Here is a 16083-nt window from a genome sequence, read left to right on the forward strand (position 1 = left end):
GAGTTTTTCTCCTATGAAGTATGTTGTGCTTTGAATGGCTTAATATATGAAGATTTGAAATCGTAAGGTTTCAGTACTAATGTCATTTATAACATTAATAGTTATGGAATTCTTCTTTGGAATTCTGTCAGAACTAGTGTTATGAACTTTTACCTTCCAATTATTTAGGTGTCTGGTAAAGAAAGGAACTTCATTGTTATTGGTCGTTCCCATATATACGCTTCTTTTGTTTCACTTACTTAGTACTGTTTATTGATATACTTTTTGTCATTTCTGCCATAGGGACCTATCAATGCACAGATGCTGGCCCAGAGGCAGAGGGAGATACTGAGTCAGCACCTAAGGCAAAGACAGATGCACCAGCAACAGCAGGTGCAACAGCGAACTCTAATGATGCGAGGACAGGGTTTGAATATGACACCAAGCATGGTGGCCTCTGGTGGTATACCAGCAACCATGAGCAACCCACGGATTCCACAAGCAAATGCACAGCAGTTTCCATTTCCTCCAAACTACGGTACTGGACTTAGATCCCTAACATCTTTCACCAGTCCTTTCTCCCCAGTGTCCCCCAATCCTGGGTCACAGCTCCTCTCTCACAGCTCCTTGCATGGCTCCCAGATGAATCTGGCTAACCAGGGAATGATGGGAAGCATGGGAGGACTGTTTGGGCCTGTCATGAGTCCCCAAATGCAGCACAGTACCTTCCAGTTTCCTAGCTCAGGTACCACCTTTTCTCTGAGTGCAGGTTTATTGAAGAATGGCAGAAGTGTGTGTGTGTGTGTGTGTGTGTGTGTGTGTGTGTGTGTGTTTGTTTATTTATTTATTTATTTATTTATTTATGTGCATACACACATATGTGTGTGTGTGTACATATACGTATATATATATATATATAGGCTTGAAAGGCTCTGAATTCTGACCAAAAGAAACAAATCAATATATAGCCTTAAAAGGTAGATGAATAAAAATATGCTAGTTGTTATCAGTGTTGGGGGATAAAATAAATGAGTGCTGTAAAAAACCATTCAGAAGTAAAGCTATACAGAATTCTTTTAAATCATCTTTATATTGGTTTGTTCTTACATAGTGGTCATGAGAGATTAGTTAATATCAAGTATCACCTCTAAATTGTAGTAGTTTGTCTGCATGTTTTAATGTCAAATTAACAACCTAACCATTGACTTCTAGATAATAAAATTTAATACATAAAAAGGCTTCCATCTCCCTGTCTCCAAGCCTATATGTATCTAATGGCTGATATCATTCCATCCTTGTTTTTAACTAAGCTGTCTTCTGCTTTGTTTGGAGGGGGTTGTGGGGAACAGTTATGGCTTATCATTTACTGTAGGATCGGCAACCTGTGGCCCACAGGCCAGATCCAGCCAGCAGGCCATGGGGCTTTGGGAGCGAGGGCTTTTCTTGGGTCACAGCAGTGAGAAGCAGAGGCAGAAGCAGCCAGGTCTTGGCACCCACCTGCCTCTAACCTGAGTTGTCATTCTGGCCTGCAACTAGAAAAGGTTGTCTACCACTGATTTGCTTACCCAGCTTTGACCTTTCCTCTTATTGTGTAACTGTTATAGGTTATGTCCTTTGCATGCTCTGCTACAATAATTAGCAAAAAAAATTCTACCTAATACTGATTTTTTTTTTTTAATTTTCTGTCTCTCCTTCTGATATAATATTAATAACATAAGGTTTTAAACAATTATCCATTCCCAGAATTCAGTTTTGTTTATTGGGGTGATTGAGCCTTAATATTCTATCTTTATGATGGGGAAACTGAGGTACAAAGAAGTTATGACTTGCCCAAATTTAGGAATAGATTTCCTACTGCCTGTGTCCCATTTCTTCCTCACCAGACATTGGTGTCTTTAATTGCTTGAACAGATATGCATATAAAATAAGCTGGCAAAATATTTTCTGCTGCTTTTGGGAATATGCCTTTTAAGAATCAGATATCCACACTTCTGAGAGAGAATTTTGCTTCATTTTGTATAAAACTCTGGGTAGTAATAACTCTGTATCTCTCTCAATTAAAAAATAGAAGATTAAAAATATTTGGTATGAGGGAGAGAATTTGGAGTGCACTGTTGTAGTGGGTGACTTTATATGTGGTGGAAGTGGGTTTTTTCACTATATGTTTTAGGCACTATATGTTTTAGGCCCTAAAATAGACAAGACATGTCCAGTAAAATTGCTTGCATTATAAGTATTGTAAATATGTTCAAAATTTTTATGCAACTTTACTGTATGAAGCCAAGCAGGCTGTTATGTTCTGTTAAGTTATTCTTGTTAGTATTGATGAAAGATGCACAGGTGCCTTAGAAATGTTTAATAACATATTCTGGTAATTAAGGCCAAGATTCATATTGGTCCCTTAGGCACATGCACATCAGTGTTGCACTGCCCAAGGATCAGGCTGTCAGTTTGTACTTGTTTACAATGTACACTAAGTAAAAATGACCTTTTATTCTTTAGGAATAAGTCAGCAACCTGATCCAGGCTTCACAGGGGCTACCACTCCCCAGAGTCCACTGATGTCCCCAAGGATGGCTCATACTCAGAGTCCTATGATACAGCAGTCTCAGGCTAGCCCTGCCTATCAGTCCTCTACAGAGATGAATGGATGGGCACAAGGGAACATGGGTGGGAACAGGTAAATCTACATAAATAAAAATGTATCATTTCATATGAGAAAATCATGCCTTTTTCATGTAAACTAGACTTCACATGAAAAATATTTATTTCTTATCTTTACCTTGCTTACTAGAGGTCTTACTCATCTGGCTGTACATGAGCTGGATTTGTAATTTAACAAAATAGTAATTCTTTATTCTGTACATTAGCTATGTACTTCCACAGAAGATGCCTGAGGGCTTGCCAGTGTTCACCACACATTACCCACTGCATACTAACATTCATGTGGGTGCATCTACACTTCATATTATAGTATTATCTACCTCACTGCCTTGCCAGAGTGTTTTGCGCCCTGCTTACCCTGGCTTATCAACTTGTTTGCCTTCTCCTCTGGGATCTTAGTGACTAGACATCACTTCCCTATTCTGATGCTGGAGTGCAGTCCATTTTGGTCCCTTTATGCTTTCAGGCACCTGGGATCAGCATATAACTTTCATTTTATGTTAGTACTAAGCCATGCCTTGTGCATGCAATGGAAGTATTTTGTTTTAATAGCAGCATGTGGCTCCATCAGAACATCTTTAGCAGTCAAATCTTTCCACACCAGATTGGCTTGTGACTGATGAGTAGCAACTATAGGAGGGTAAGCTTCTTGGTGATGGCCACACGTTTCTAAATGGAGGGCTGGTGTACAACTGCTGCAGTTCTGGGCAAATCTCACTGTAGATCTCCAGGAAAATGCACTTTATCATTCTGAAGTGCTGAAGGTACTTTGGGCATCCTAGGTCTACAGGATAGTTTCCTCCTGCCAGTTTACACTGGCTTCTCATGCTTAGAAGTGGTGCTGCATAAGCACCTATGCTGCCTCATTGTCATTGTAGTGTCAAACTGGAGCTAATGCTTCTTAGAAACACAGTAATTGGCTTGCAAATTTGCAGCTGCCCAGCATCAATATGTCAAGTATATTTGCATAAGTATATCAGCTGTTTATTTGCAGTGACAAGAATTGCAATGCAGAATGCTGTTTCTACCCTCATGGCTAGATAACTATTTGAAAACAGTGCCAACTAACCCAAAAAAGATGTGATTCATAGGAGGGCAGGAGAAAATCATGGGATTTTTTTTTTTTTAGATTGCCCCGGTTCCAGAACTGTAGTTTCTCCTAATTGGCCTCTGGTATATATCCCACAATAGGCTGTGATTAAAATTCTATAGCACATAGGTTTCATCAACATTACCAAAATGTAGAATGAACTTTGTACTCGTGTTTGAAATGTTTAGTAAGCTCATCACACAATAACTACTCTGTGCTAACATTTAAACGAGTGCATCTGCACTTCATATTATAGTATATGCCTCTGGTGCCTTGTCACAGTGGCGACACTGAGCTTATTGTAGGGGGTGTTCCGCAGCAAAAGGAAGAGATGATTTGTATGCAAGTAAAAGCCTGTGTGGCCATGACTGCAGCAAGTCAACCACTATGCAGCATCTGACTGTGAAGTAATCCTCCCCATGTAGACAAGCTCTCAGTGGGTACATCTACACATGAATATTAATGTTATACAGTAAACTCTAGCACAGTTTGACCTGGAGTTTATTGCTCTCGAGTGCAGCATTTACGCATATGCCTGGGGCCACAGCACGTTTAGCTGGGGCGACACAGCCCCAGCTGGCAGGAGGCCCAGAGGGTCAGCCTGCTAGCCCAGGCCTGCTTCTGTCCAGCTCAACATGCTGCAGAGGGGCTAGCGGGCATGAGGGTGCTACAGTGTGGGGCTAGCCAGCAGGCAGCCCCACACTGTAGCACCCTCATGCCCTAGCCAGCCCCAGTTACTGTCTACATGTGCTGCAGCAGAGTTAATTCGTTTGCTCTCTAGCCTGATAACACCACTCATATAGACGGTGATGCTTTACTGCTGATCTAATTGGACAACTCCGCAGTAAGCATTTTGTGTAGATGCACTCAGTTATGCGTACGTCAATGACATACATGGAGTAACTTGTTTACTCATTGAAAAGAGAAAGGGCTGATGAGTAAATACTGGAACTCATTTAGGACTTCCTGAGATATAGTTCTAGTATGATTCACCCAGAATGGGAATTTCTGATCCAGCCTGCACTAAATATTATGTAAAACTTGGGTGGAAACTTTTGCAGCTGGTTCTTCTTTAGTTGTCTTCATCTTGAATATAATGGACATTTGCCTTCCTATGTCTTACAGGACTCTGTTTTCAAAATGTGATGTTTGAAGTCAGTCAGCAAAAATCGGCACATTAGCGTGTCTGTATTTGTGAGACCACTTGCTATAAGTGTACATGCCAGTCTGGTATTTAAGTGTGCAAATGGCCTTCTAAAATAGTCCTGCAAAATGAGCATGAAAACTAAGGACCTGATGAAGAATTCCTTGCATTCAAAAGCTTGTCACCTCTATCCCAACTATGTTGTAGGTCCAATTAGAGATATCACTCTAAAAAAAAAATCCTTGCCTTTCATGTGATGACTAATTAGACCAGATCTACTCAACCACACTGTACTGTGATGAGGACTGTGGGAAGGAAAGGGCATTTTACTTTCCCTCCAAAAATTGCACTCCCAAGGCTATTAAACATATGCAGTGAATAGCCCTTAATATGTGTAAATGTCTGTTATGCACACACACAACAGATTTGTAGCCTCAGACATCACAATTGCCCATGCAAACAAAGATGCACATTTTTTGTATAGCTATTAAGCCTTTGATTTTGAGAAAATAGCTCACAGACATTAATGATGACAAAGCAGGCTTTCTTTTAAAATTAGTGTATATTACAATGTGGATCAGTTTTTGAAGAATTTCAAAACAGAGTTGTTTCTTGGTGGCTTCAGTATTCTGTGTCTGACACATTACTTTTCCATTCCTTGCTGTAGCATGTTTTCACAACAGTCCCCACCACATTTTGGGCAGCAAGCAAGCACCAGCATGTATAATAACAACATGAACATCAGTGTATCCATGGCAACCAACACAAGTGGTATGAACAACATGAACCAGATGACAGGGCAGATCAGCATGACCTCAGCGACCTCTGTGCCTACATCAGGGTTGTCCTCCATGGGTCCTGAGCAGGTGAGAATTTAAGGACATGGAACCACAGCTAAAGGATTTATTTTGACATGTATATTTTTGGGTAGGTGAGATTAGCTAAAAGTGCTGCAAGCCATTATATTGCATGTACTGCTCTATTTTGAAAATGGTTATAGTACAAAAAGGAAGCGTTTGTTTTAGTTCTATTTTAAAAAGACTTAGACAACTAATAGAGTAGAGTACCTGTCACATCTAAATTTCCAGATCACAACCAGTTCTAGGCTTTCATTCCCCTGATGACCATAGTAACCTTTCATAGTTGTTAGGGGTTTGCACCTGTTCCAGTTCATCTTTCCCTGAACATGGGTGACAAAAACATACAGTAGTTGACAGCAGGGCTCACATGTGTATAATGGAATTAATATTGCTCTTTTTATACTAAAGTTTTCTCACTTGATACATCCTAAGATCATTTCCATGTTTTCACAGACATATCACATTATTCTAAAGGTTTACATACTACTGAGGTCAAAATAGTGGTTCTGTAGTTGCCCAATCAGTTTGTGTTTCCTTTTATTAAGTATAGGTGCTATGTTTGCTGTTTTCCAGTATATATACAATCAGACATACAATTCCATTTGCCAGTTCTTTCAGCATACCCAGCTGTCTCAGTTTTGCATCCACTGCAGTGAAAATCACTTTACTAGACATCATTCTCACTAGTCATCCTGCTGTCTTTGCTCCCGTGCAGAACACTGTCATCCTGTTTTTGGAAAATGGAGTATTTTGGGGGCCATGCCTAGAGTATCTTTATACTTAGTCCCATCCTCCCTGGATATTGGCCCCATTTTTTCATTTGTTCCTTTTTTTTACTTATGTGTCTAAAGATTCTTTTTTTTTTACATTCTTTGTGAGTTCTAACTTACCTGAACTTTTCTTCATACCTCTGGGACAGAAGAGTCTCTGCTAATCACTCCCTCTTCTCCATTTCTTTTAGGCTCCCTACTTTTGTCTAATATCTTTTAGAGGTGATTATTCATCCAATTAGGTCAGGAGTATTTCCCTACATGTTTTCTTTCTCTTGCTTGCAAATTCTGGATAGTGTCTACATTTTTTACTTTAAAAAGTTCCAAGGTTCCTCCACCAAACATAAGTTTAACTCCATGAGCTCTTCCATCCTATTTACTTTCTTAAGTTCTTTTCCTTAATTTCTCAAACTTTTTCCTTTTGAAATAAAAAACTTTAGTCATTGAGCTATCTTTAATTTATCTGCAAATGAATAAACTTTTGATCACTTAGTCTAAAATTTGATCACTCAATTTTTCACAACCAATTCATTTATAATGTCTTTGTTATTTACTGGGCATGTGTACACACGCAGTTGAATTGATTACGCCTTTGCTTAAGGTGCATTAAGACTATTTAGGCATGTGTCTACACATGGACACACAAGTGCATTAAGGTGCATTAAATTTAGGCACGAATAACTAAGTTGCATTAGTGCACATGCAGATGTGCTAATGCATATTAACATGGTATCTGTCCATTGATGCATACCATGGTAATGTGCATTAGTGCATCTACATGTGTAGTAATGCAACTTAGCTAGTTGTTCCTAAATTTGATACCTGCTTTATGTAGGTATCAAATTTAGGCTCACATAGCCTAAAATTGTCATTTCTAAGGCACATTAATGGTACATGTCTATACATGCGTGCCCTTAATACACCTTAAAATGGCAATTTAAGGCTAAGTCTGCTTAAAAGTGGCATGTGTAGACGCACCCACTGGAACCAAATCTAGAATAGCACCAACTCTTGGTTCTGTGACTGTGAAAGAACAAATGGGTGCTGCAATTATTAATAGTATTTGTACAGTATCTGGGAAATTGAGAATATTTTCCCCAGGTAAGGTTTAATGTAGTAATACTAATTAAGCAATGGAAGATGGGAATACACATGTAAGGATTACCCATATTTTTCCAACATTGCCCTGAGAGCTTTTCTTGAGGCAGAGCCTGACTTGATGACCGCTTTTTATTTATTTATTTTATCTCCACTTCCACATATCCTTTTAATAGATGGCTTCTTGCTCAGTGTAACTTTTTTTTTACACGTTACAGATGGTATTTATAGATGGGTTTGTCATGTTAACTTGGGAGATTTGGTTGCATATAGCAAAATGCAATTTTGCTGTCTGTTAGCCATTCTTTGGTAATATCTCTCATCTATTTCACAGACTGTTTATAGCTCAAAGTAAAAATCTTAACCCAGGTATGGTAAAACTCAAGTGAACGTTAACTCAAATGTGGACATGATTGACTGTCAAGTATTGGATGCCCTCTCAAGATGCTCAAGAAGGCTAGGTTTCATTTTATGAATCTGAATAAGAAATGTACATTTATCTATAAGGACTACAGGACTAATAGAACACTATATTTTGACTATTTTGGCCTGGTCTGTTATGCATTTAAAATTAATATATAACCTAGCAAACTAGTGCACATTCCAATAGTTATGTTTGTTTTTGCTTTGACCTTAAACTGAATAATAGAGCACTGGGCCCCTAGCATATTAGGAAACCTTCTGGGTTTTTTTAGTTGTAGAAAAATGCATTATGTAATATGATGTTGCACCACACCATGTGCACCTCACTTTTCAAAATCCTAGATCCACCAATGTTTGGGTGTTAATACACTAATTGTCTTATTATCACTTTCCACTTTAGGATTAAGTGAAGCCCTTTAGGCCATCTTAATTATTCTTTCAGTAGATTGTTACTATACTACTACTATTAGAGACTGTTCTTCCTTTAGGTTGGATATTAGAAAGAACTTTGTCATTATGAGCATTGTTAAGCATAGGAAAAGGCTACTGAGAAAGTTATGGAATCTCCATTCTTGGAAGATAACAGCAGGTTAGACAAACACTTGACTGGGATGGTTTAGGCAGGGGTGATTCTGCCTTGAGTCAAGGGCTAGACTAGACAACCACCTGAGGTCCCCCTGAGCCTTACTTTTCTTTGATCCTACTGAGATGGAAACCATCAAAACCAAACGGGTCCCTCTCTGTGTAGTGGATTCTCCAGTGTTCGGCAAAACCAAAATTGTAACCATTTACCAACAATTCATCTCTAATATCTTCCTGTTTATTGGTTTAGGCATGCAGTATTGTGACTTGTCTTGTATTTTGAATCATGTAGAAATGGGATGTTAAAATCTCCACAGCAGTGCAGGAGGAGAGGTTTTGCAATATGTAAATAAACCATTACCAAGGTGACTACTGAGGATTCATTCTGTTCATCCACACAGATGCATTACTGTCAAGGTCAAGCTGGCATGAATTACCTTGAAAAGTTACTCTGAAAACTGTCTTGAATATCTTGTATACAGGATCAGAAGAGTTAAGAAAGAATCTGCAACATTCTATTGGGAATTTTCCAAACAGTTCAGCTCAATTGGCAGGCAGGCTGTGGTAATTTGCTCTTTAGAAATGTTATTGGAAAACAAGTCTGATTTTGTTTTATTTTGGTTTAATATCTAAATCATAACCAGACCAGCCATCCCATTGGTATAAACCGTAAGCATTCTCTATTGCAGCAGAAGCTGTTTGTAACAAATATAAAATAATAATAATGTTAAGTCACATGTTTTTGCTTTTCTAATGGAAACAGTAACACAACTTCGATTTCAGTTGTAGTCAGAAACATGATGATGAAAAAGATACTTTGGGGTTGTTTTGTCTTTCAGTGACTTTCAAATTATATTTGCTCCATTTACAAAACAACAAGATGATTTTTGAACTCTTGTATTTTTACTGATGATAAAAACTTATCTGCAATTGGATGTCACCTGATGGTTTTGTTAACCTTGTGCAAGGCAGACTAGGGCCAGGTTGCTGTTCTGTATCTCTGCTGGATCTACTGTCATATACATGCTGCTGTTTTTGTGAAGTTATTTTCTTTAATATATATATTTTTTTCTTTATATTTTTTTTGTTTGTTTTTTTAATTTAAATATAAATTTTATCTTCTACTTTTTTTCAATTGCTTTCTCCCAGTTGCCTGAATGAAATGGAAAATAATGTACATTTTGAGATTCTTACATATAGTAGCAAATCTACTGCCCAGTTGTCAATAAAAGAAAATAGTCTTCCTAAATTCATGTTGTTGTTATTTAGCCAAACACACAGTTGCAAGGCTTTCTAATCCCTTTCCATCCAGGAAAGAATAGCATAGTTATATTATCTGCTGATGGGGTTTACAAAAATCCATTCACCTGCTTATCACTGAGAAAGGGAAAACGGGGGGGGGCTTAAACCAGTTTAACAGACTTTAAGCAGTCGTATTAAAAGTGAGGCCTCTATCCATCTAGTTCTGTAATGTTTCTTTTTTACTGTCTCTTCATGTTTTCTGACATGTTCCTTCAATATCTTGTTACTATTAGGTTAATGATCCTGCTATGAGGGGAGGCAATCTTTTTCCAAACCAGCTGCCTGGAATGGATATGATAAAGCAGGAGGGAGATGCAACACGGGTAAGAAATAATGAATGCACACAGAGTCAACTAGAAACTGAGTAGTTTGATGACTTGAAGGTGTATTGATGCCCTTGTTTGTAGCAGAGCTAGAAACAGCTATCGTGCGAGTGATTTTCCTTCTTGATAACCCATGATTTTAATCCATTTTTCTTTGTATTAGTGTTTTTAAAAGGTTTTTCCAGTGAATTCATTGTTAATTCAACTGGCAGTGACATCTGTATTACAGATCCTCATTTAGACTCCAAATGGTGTTGTTAAATCTATTTCATGTATTACCCATTCTACATTAACATTTATGAAGGTAACAAACAATTAAATTCAGCAAAATTTAATTTAGAGTTCAGTTTCTTTTTACAGAGCAATTACACAAGTGTTTGGTAAAGAGGAGTAAGGTTTCACTGCTGACTTATATGTCCGCTGTTGTTTGCTTAAACCATTTTATGTTTAATGCTAAGTGTTCTGCTTTTCATTGTATTGTACTTAAGGCAACAATTTTATGAATTATTTAAATTACCTTCCGTACAATACTTGTTCCAAGGAGAGTAGCAGCACTGAGCTAAGTTGCAGACTGATCTCCAGCCGATATAGTAATTAACACTCACAACTACACTGATTTGTATTCCAGTAGTAGTATTAAAGGAAAGCCACCATAGGCTTTTGACACATTGGCAGATGAACAAGGTAGTTTTTAGGTGCCCCTCACTGGAGTGTTCTTCATGGAAAATAGCCTTCTTAGCTTTTAGAAGAAGCTTGCTATAACGAATTTGGTTCTTGTGGACCAGAGTTAATTTTAAATAAAGGTGTGTGATCCAAGCATCATTACAACTGTCTAAACCCACACAAATATAAAAGGAAGGCCACTGCAATTGAAGTATTTTTGCATGGAAATTTATGAGCTGAAAACAATTAAATATTCTTGCTTTTAAAACAATATGAAAACTAAATTGAAGCCTTCACATTTGCATTGCACATCCAGCATTGCAAGGATTAAACAGGGTTTGTTACTCCATCACATGGTTTCAAAGCACCATCTAGTGGTTGATGTTTTTATTACCTAATTTTTGTATCAGTGTTCATTTTTACTTTTCATTAAAGCTACTTCAAAGAAAACAGAAATATTTTATGTAGGTTTCCACCCTAAAATAAAGTGCATGCAGCATTACTATTTTGTTTAGTTGTTTTCTCCTGCCATAGAATGCCCACACAGACTGCCTAATCGTAGAGCCAGCCACCATTTCATACAAACTTTAAAGCTGTTGAAATAGTTTAGACTTGGTCAACCTGCTGTGCCGAAGCAGAAGTGGGGTTGCAAATGAGTTGCCCAGCCCCTTTTGGGTGGTTGTTTTTTTTGTAATTGGTTCCTTACTCACTTATTTCTGACCACATTTGATTTTCCTGTTTTTTTCATTGTATTTTTTTTCTTCCCTTCAGAGTTTTTTCTGAACCATTAAAACAGGAAAAATATGGAAGAGAGTATAAGCAAAATAAGGGGTAAAAAACTTGGATTTCTTGTCACTTCCTTCCATTTCTCAATGATAAAAGCCAAGGAAAAAGAAATGGAATTAAAATGCAAGCATTAAAGGCTGAAGCCAGTAATAACATTTAGAAGTAAAATTTTCTACTTTCAGAGTAAATAATTTAAAAAGAGGAGGAAAAAGTCTATTCAGAGATGAAGTATGTTGAGATGAGATCAGTCAGAAAGTTGAGGAGAGAAACCTGAAGGGTTATCTATCTCTTCAGAACCATTCTGTGTATGGGCACGTGCATATAACACCACAACTGGCTGAAAGGCTGTTTTCAATACCACTGGGATTCATGTGACATTGTGTACATCTCTAAGACTGGAGGATTTACCTACAGGTAATTTTTTTTGTGGAGTGGATCATGTAAATAGAAATAATAGAAAAGATGGCCACTGATGGCAATATATCTCTCATGAGTATAAGGGGGGGGGAGGAGTTTTTAGAGGTTGTGGATTTTTAAGAGCAGTTTCAATGGAAGAGGAAGAAGCACGTGACAGAAGAGGGCAATAGGTACAGAAGCTGAGGCTGGGAAAAAGAGATTAAGGAAAATGTTAATCAATAGGATAGAAAGCAAGCAAGTTTTAAATGTAGGTGGACGGGAAGATGCTGGAGTTTTATGTGAGGATTTGCTATGGTAAGAGTTCCAATGTGGGATTGCAAATCAAAATTAAATTCATTTCAAATGGCAATGTTTAAGTTGCTAAAATATGGATAATCTGAGTATGTAATAATGATTTCAGATGTTTGTTCTACAATTTCATCAGTATCAAACTGAAACACTTTCAAGTACATAGCCTATTTTAGATGTATTAGTAACAGCAAGTAAACAATATAATTTGTCCTGGTTAAAAACTACTGAATTCTACAGAATTCTTTGGGAGTCCACTTGTCTCCCCAGTCAGAATTTTGCACAAGTACCTGTAAAATATGTAACATGTTTTTAAAAATACAAGTTTTGCAAACTTCCATAATCCTGAAGTTGGGGTTAAAGCAGGTTTGCTTCTCTAGTGTATTTTAATCAGTCACAGCTGGTAGCATTGTTTGCAATATTTTTATTATATTACAGCAGTAAGCAGTTTGTTGTATATTGTGTAATCTAAATATAGGCTTTCTTCGATGAAAATAAAAAATATACATTAGATGTAGCTATATGAAGAAAAATCTAATCAGGAATTAGTTGTGTTGTATTACAACACAAATACTAAAAATTTTCAGAGTTCTGTATGTAGAAATCTAACTTTAGCTAATGGTAGCTTAATGTGGTTTTACGTTTGTTTTAGTATGTTAAAGAATACGACATTTTAAAACTTTTAAGATCTATGAAAGTGATAAAAATATTTAACAATGAAACTTTTCAAGGTAACTAAAGAATGAAGAATTTCCTATTGGTTTCTAAGCCCAAAACATTTTTGATTTATGATCCTACGATACTATTTGAACTAGCACACATTAATAATTCATAGTCTGGCCATTAGTGCAACAAATTTGTATTAACTAACTTTAGATATTTAAAAAAAGAAAAAGAAAATCTAAGTCTGCTTTTGCCTGAAAGCAGATCTCATCTCCATAGGGTATTTAGAGTTAAAATTGTTGAAAGACATATACCCTAAATTATAACAGCATAGCACAATTACTATTAATGATCTGAAGATAAGATTTTCTGACCATCTCTTTATGTTTGTCTTAACTCAGTCATAAAAAGGTGCTCTGGGCTGCAGTTTTTGTGGGGGTTTTTTTAAATATGCTGGTAAAATTTCCATCTGGAAACTGTTTATTTATTTAAGTTTTAAAGTTGTGTTAAGTGGTTGTAATCCCTCCAAAAAAGTTTTTTTTTTCCTCACCAGGATTGTATTTTTATATATTTTCCTTCTCTTATCATGTAACTTTGTTATGATGCAATGACCAAGTTTATTCCCTGTGAAAGCCTTTATAGTCATTGGAATGAATGTGGCTCATTGTGGGCTGGCTGATTTAGTGGGTCATAAGGACACATTTCTTTATGAATGTCTATTTTTCTACAGGGTTTTGAATTCATATGCTAATATTGTTGCAGCACATGTTGTCAGTGCATTAAACATAGAAGCTAATGCATAGTAAATTTTTGTTAGGCCTAGCTGAACTAGATATTTTTGCCTACTTGAGATGACAAAATCAGAGGTCATTTATAGTAAATTATGAGCATATTCAGATCATCATCACAGGGAATACCTGTTGGATGCATGGAGCTTCTGAGGTTCAGCCATGCCTGTCGGCAGCAGGCCTGGAGTAATGTGTAGACATGAATTAAGGGTCCTGGATTCCTGAGTAGGGTGATGTTTTGAAATGAGTTGTCATTCAGGAAAAACAGGTACCTTCCTAGTCTTCATGGCCACAAAGAAAAGCTTGAAATGGGAATCAAATGCAATGTGATGAGATCTGCCTGAATCTACAGACAGCCTTTAGGAGCTAGAAGTACAGCAACCATACCAGCCAAGGAGAAAGCTGCCTTGCTCCAAAATCACCACAAAGAAAACCACACCTTTGTTTGGGAGGGCAAAGTGCAAAGTTTGTCAACAAGGATTTGACTGTTTGAGCTCTTGCACTGATTTAGAAAGCAATGTTTTCACAGTAGGATTAGCAGGTTGCTCATATACCCCCACAGGAGTCCCCTCTTCACTTCTGGCCTGTCATTTCTCAGGGGGTCAAACAGTAAGGGGAAATCAAAGAGGTGTTTCTCTGGCAAGTGTCACTGATCAGAATGAAATTACACTCTCGGTAGCTTGTGGATATGATCAGCACCCCCCTTTTCTGTGATCAGGAATGTGGAATAGTTAACCACAACTATTTAAATATCAATATTGCTATGTATTTGCAGCAACATCTCATTGAGATAAATGGAGCGGCTCACATCTCTCAGAGCTGTTGTTTCAGGTAGAGCTGGTTGGGTATTTTTGATGGAAAATGCTGATTTGCTTAAATGGAAACTTTCTTTGGGAAGAATCCAGTTTTGGATTTTTCAAATTCAGAGTGATGTTCAGGTTCAGAATAATGTTTCCAAGCCAAACATGAGAAGACAGATACCCAAGAAGAGCTGGTGGGCTGAGCACTTGTTGAGGGTTCTCAGTTTCAGAGGTTATCATCAGATTATCATCAGAGGAGTTACAAGAAGTTTTTGCACTAAGGGCACTAAGGGCCATTCCAGCAACAATGGCTGGAATACCATGTGCCTCTTCAAAATCAACACCTGCCGTTAGTGCCCCAGTTTCTACCTTTAGCTATGTTACTGGTTGCTGTCTAAATTTCTCTCAGCTTCTAAATTTGGGCACATACAAACAAAGGTTCAGTAGCAGAGCAGCAAAGCACAACTTTACACTTCTGAATAGTCCCACTCACTTCAGCAGTACTAATCATATTTAAAGTAACATGTGGTCTTTGGTGTTGAAGTAAAGCCTTAATGGCATGAGCACAGAGAACTGTGAAGCTGCCTCTTTTACGGCCAGTTTTGGAAGTTTGGTCCCTTTTGGTCTTATTTAATCATGACACGTAGGTTGACTGAGTTCTGTTTAAATCTGTATTGTGCAAGACAGATGCATGTGTCTATGGCCTCTGGTAGATGTTACCTTTATAATACATTTAACGTGGTTTTTTGGACCATAAATTACAACATGCCACATATTCAGTCAACTTGTAGTACCGTAAAATAGAAAACCAGAAACAAAGATACTCCACGTAATGTAGAACATCTGTGTTGCTGGTTTTTGTGGTATCTTAAATTGAACATTTGCACATGTTGTTCCACACTGGGGCTGCCCCAAACTCTGCCAGTTGTCTAAGTGTCAGCATCTCCAGGGAACAGCCCCAGATCTAAAACAGCACTGACCCTGTATACTCCCATTATCTCCAACCAGACTCGGGGCTGTCTAGAGCTGGTGCCAACAATCAAGTGATTGTACCTCAAGCCAATCTCAAACTAGCTGATTGTTGGATCTGGCCCCAAATAGCTCTGTCTTGGGGCTGCCCGTGTCCATTCCTGACACTTAGCTGAGCATCAGGATAGGGCAAAGGAGAGCCCTAGGATCGAAGACAAAGCTGCATGTCTGAATCTCAGGATTGGACTTGGGGCAGTCCTGCAGTGGCACAGTTGGATTTAAGGAATTTAATGCCCATCCCAAATATTGTGCATTCTGCCATACAGTGTTTGGGATGGAGCATAAAATTCCTCACATCTCAGTGACTCCATTATTTTAATATCTGCATGTGGGCAACATAGCCTTGTTCCCCTATCCTCTGCATCTCTGTCCATGAAGAAGTAATTGATTTTTTTCCTATTTCTATTTTTGCAG

General features: G+C 37.8%; 1 protein-coding gene across 8 annotated transcripts in view; it reads left to right on the forward strand.

Moving 5' to 3' along the window:
- Positions 1–16083, forward strand: part of NCOA2 (nuclear receptor coactivator 2) — a 273200-nt gene that overhangs the window by 253357 nt on the left and 3760 nt on the right. For 7 of the 8 annotated variants that reach the window (XM_059723987.1, XM_019498601.2, XM_019498602.2 and 4 more), the window contains 5 exons: positions 283–517; positions 2482–2659; positions 5545–5743; positions 10146–10235; positions 11979–16073. In XM_059723987.1, coding sequence (XP_059579970.1) covers positions 283–517; positions 2482–2659; positions 5545–5743; positions 10146–10235; positions 11979–12059 — 783 coding nt within the window. In that variant the 3' untranslated portion in view covers positions 12060–16073. Of the gene's footprint in view, positions 1–282; positions 518–2481; positions 2660–5544; positions 5744–10145; positions 10236–11978; positions 16074–16083 lie in introns of those variants that run through there. The other variant, XM_014606836.3, reaches the window with a different exon arrangement.

The sequence above is a fragment of the Alligator mississippiensis genome, chromosome 3, assembly GCF_030867095.1.
Source record: "Alligator mississippiensis isolate rAllMis1 chromosome 3, rAllMis1, whole genome shotgun sequence".
NCBI lineage: Eukaryota > Metazoa > Chordata > Crocodylia > Alligatoridae > Alligator > Alligator mississippiensis.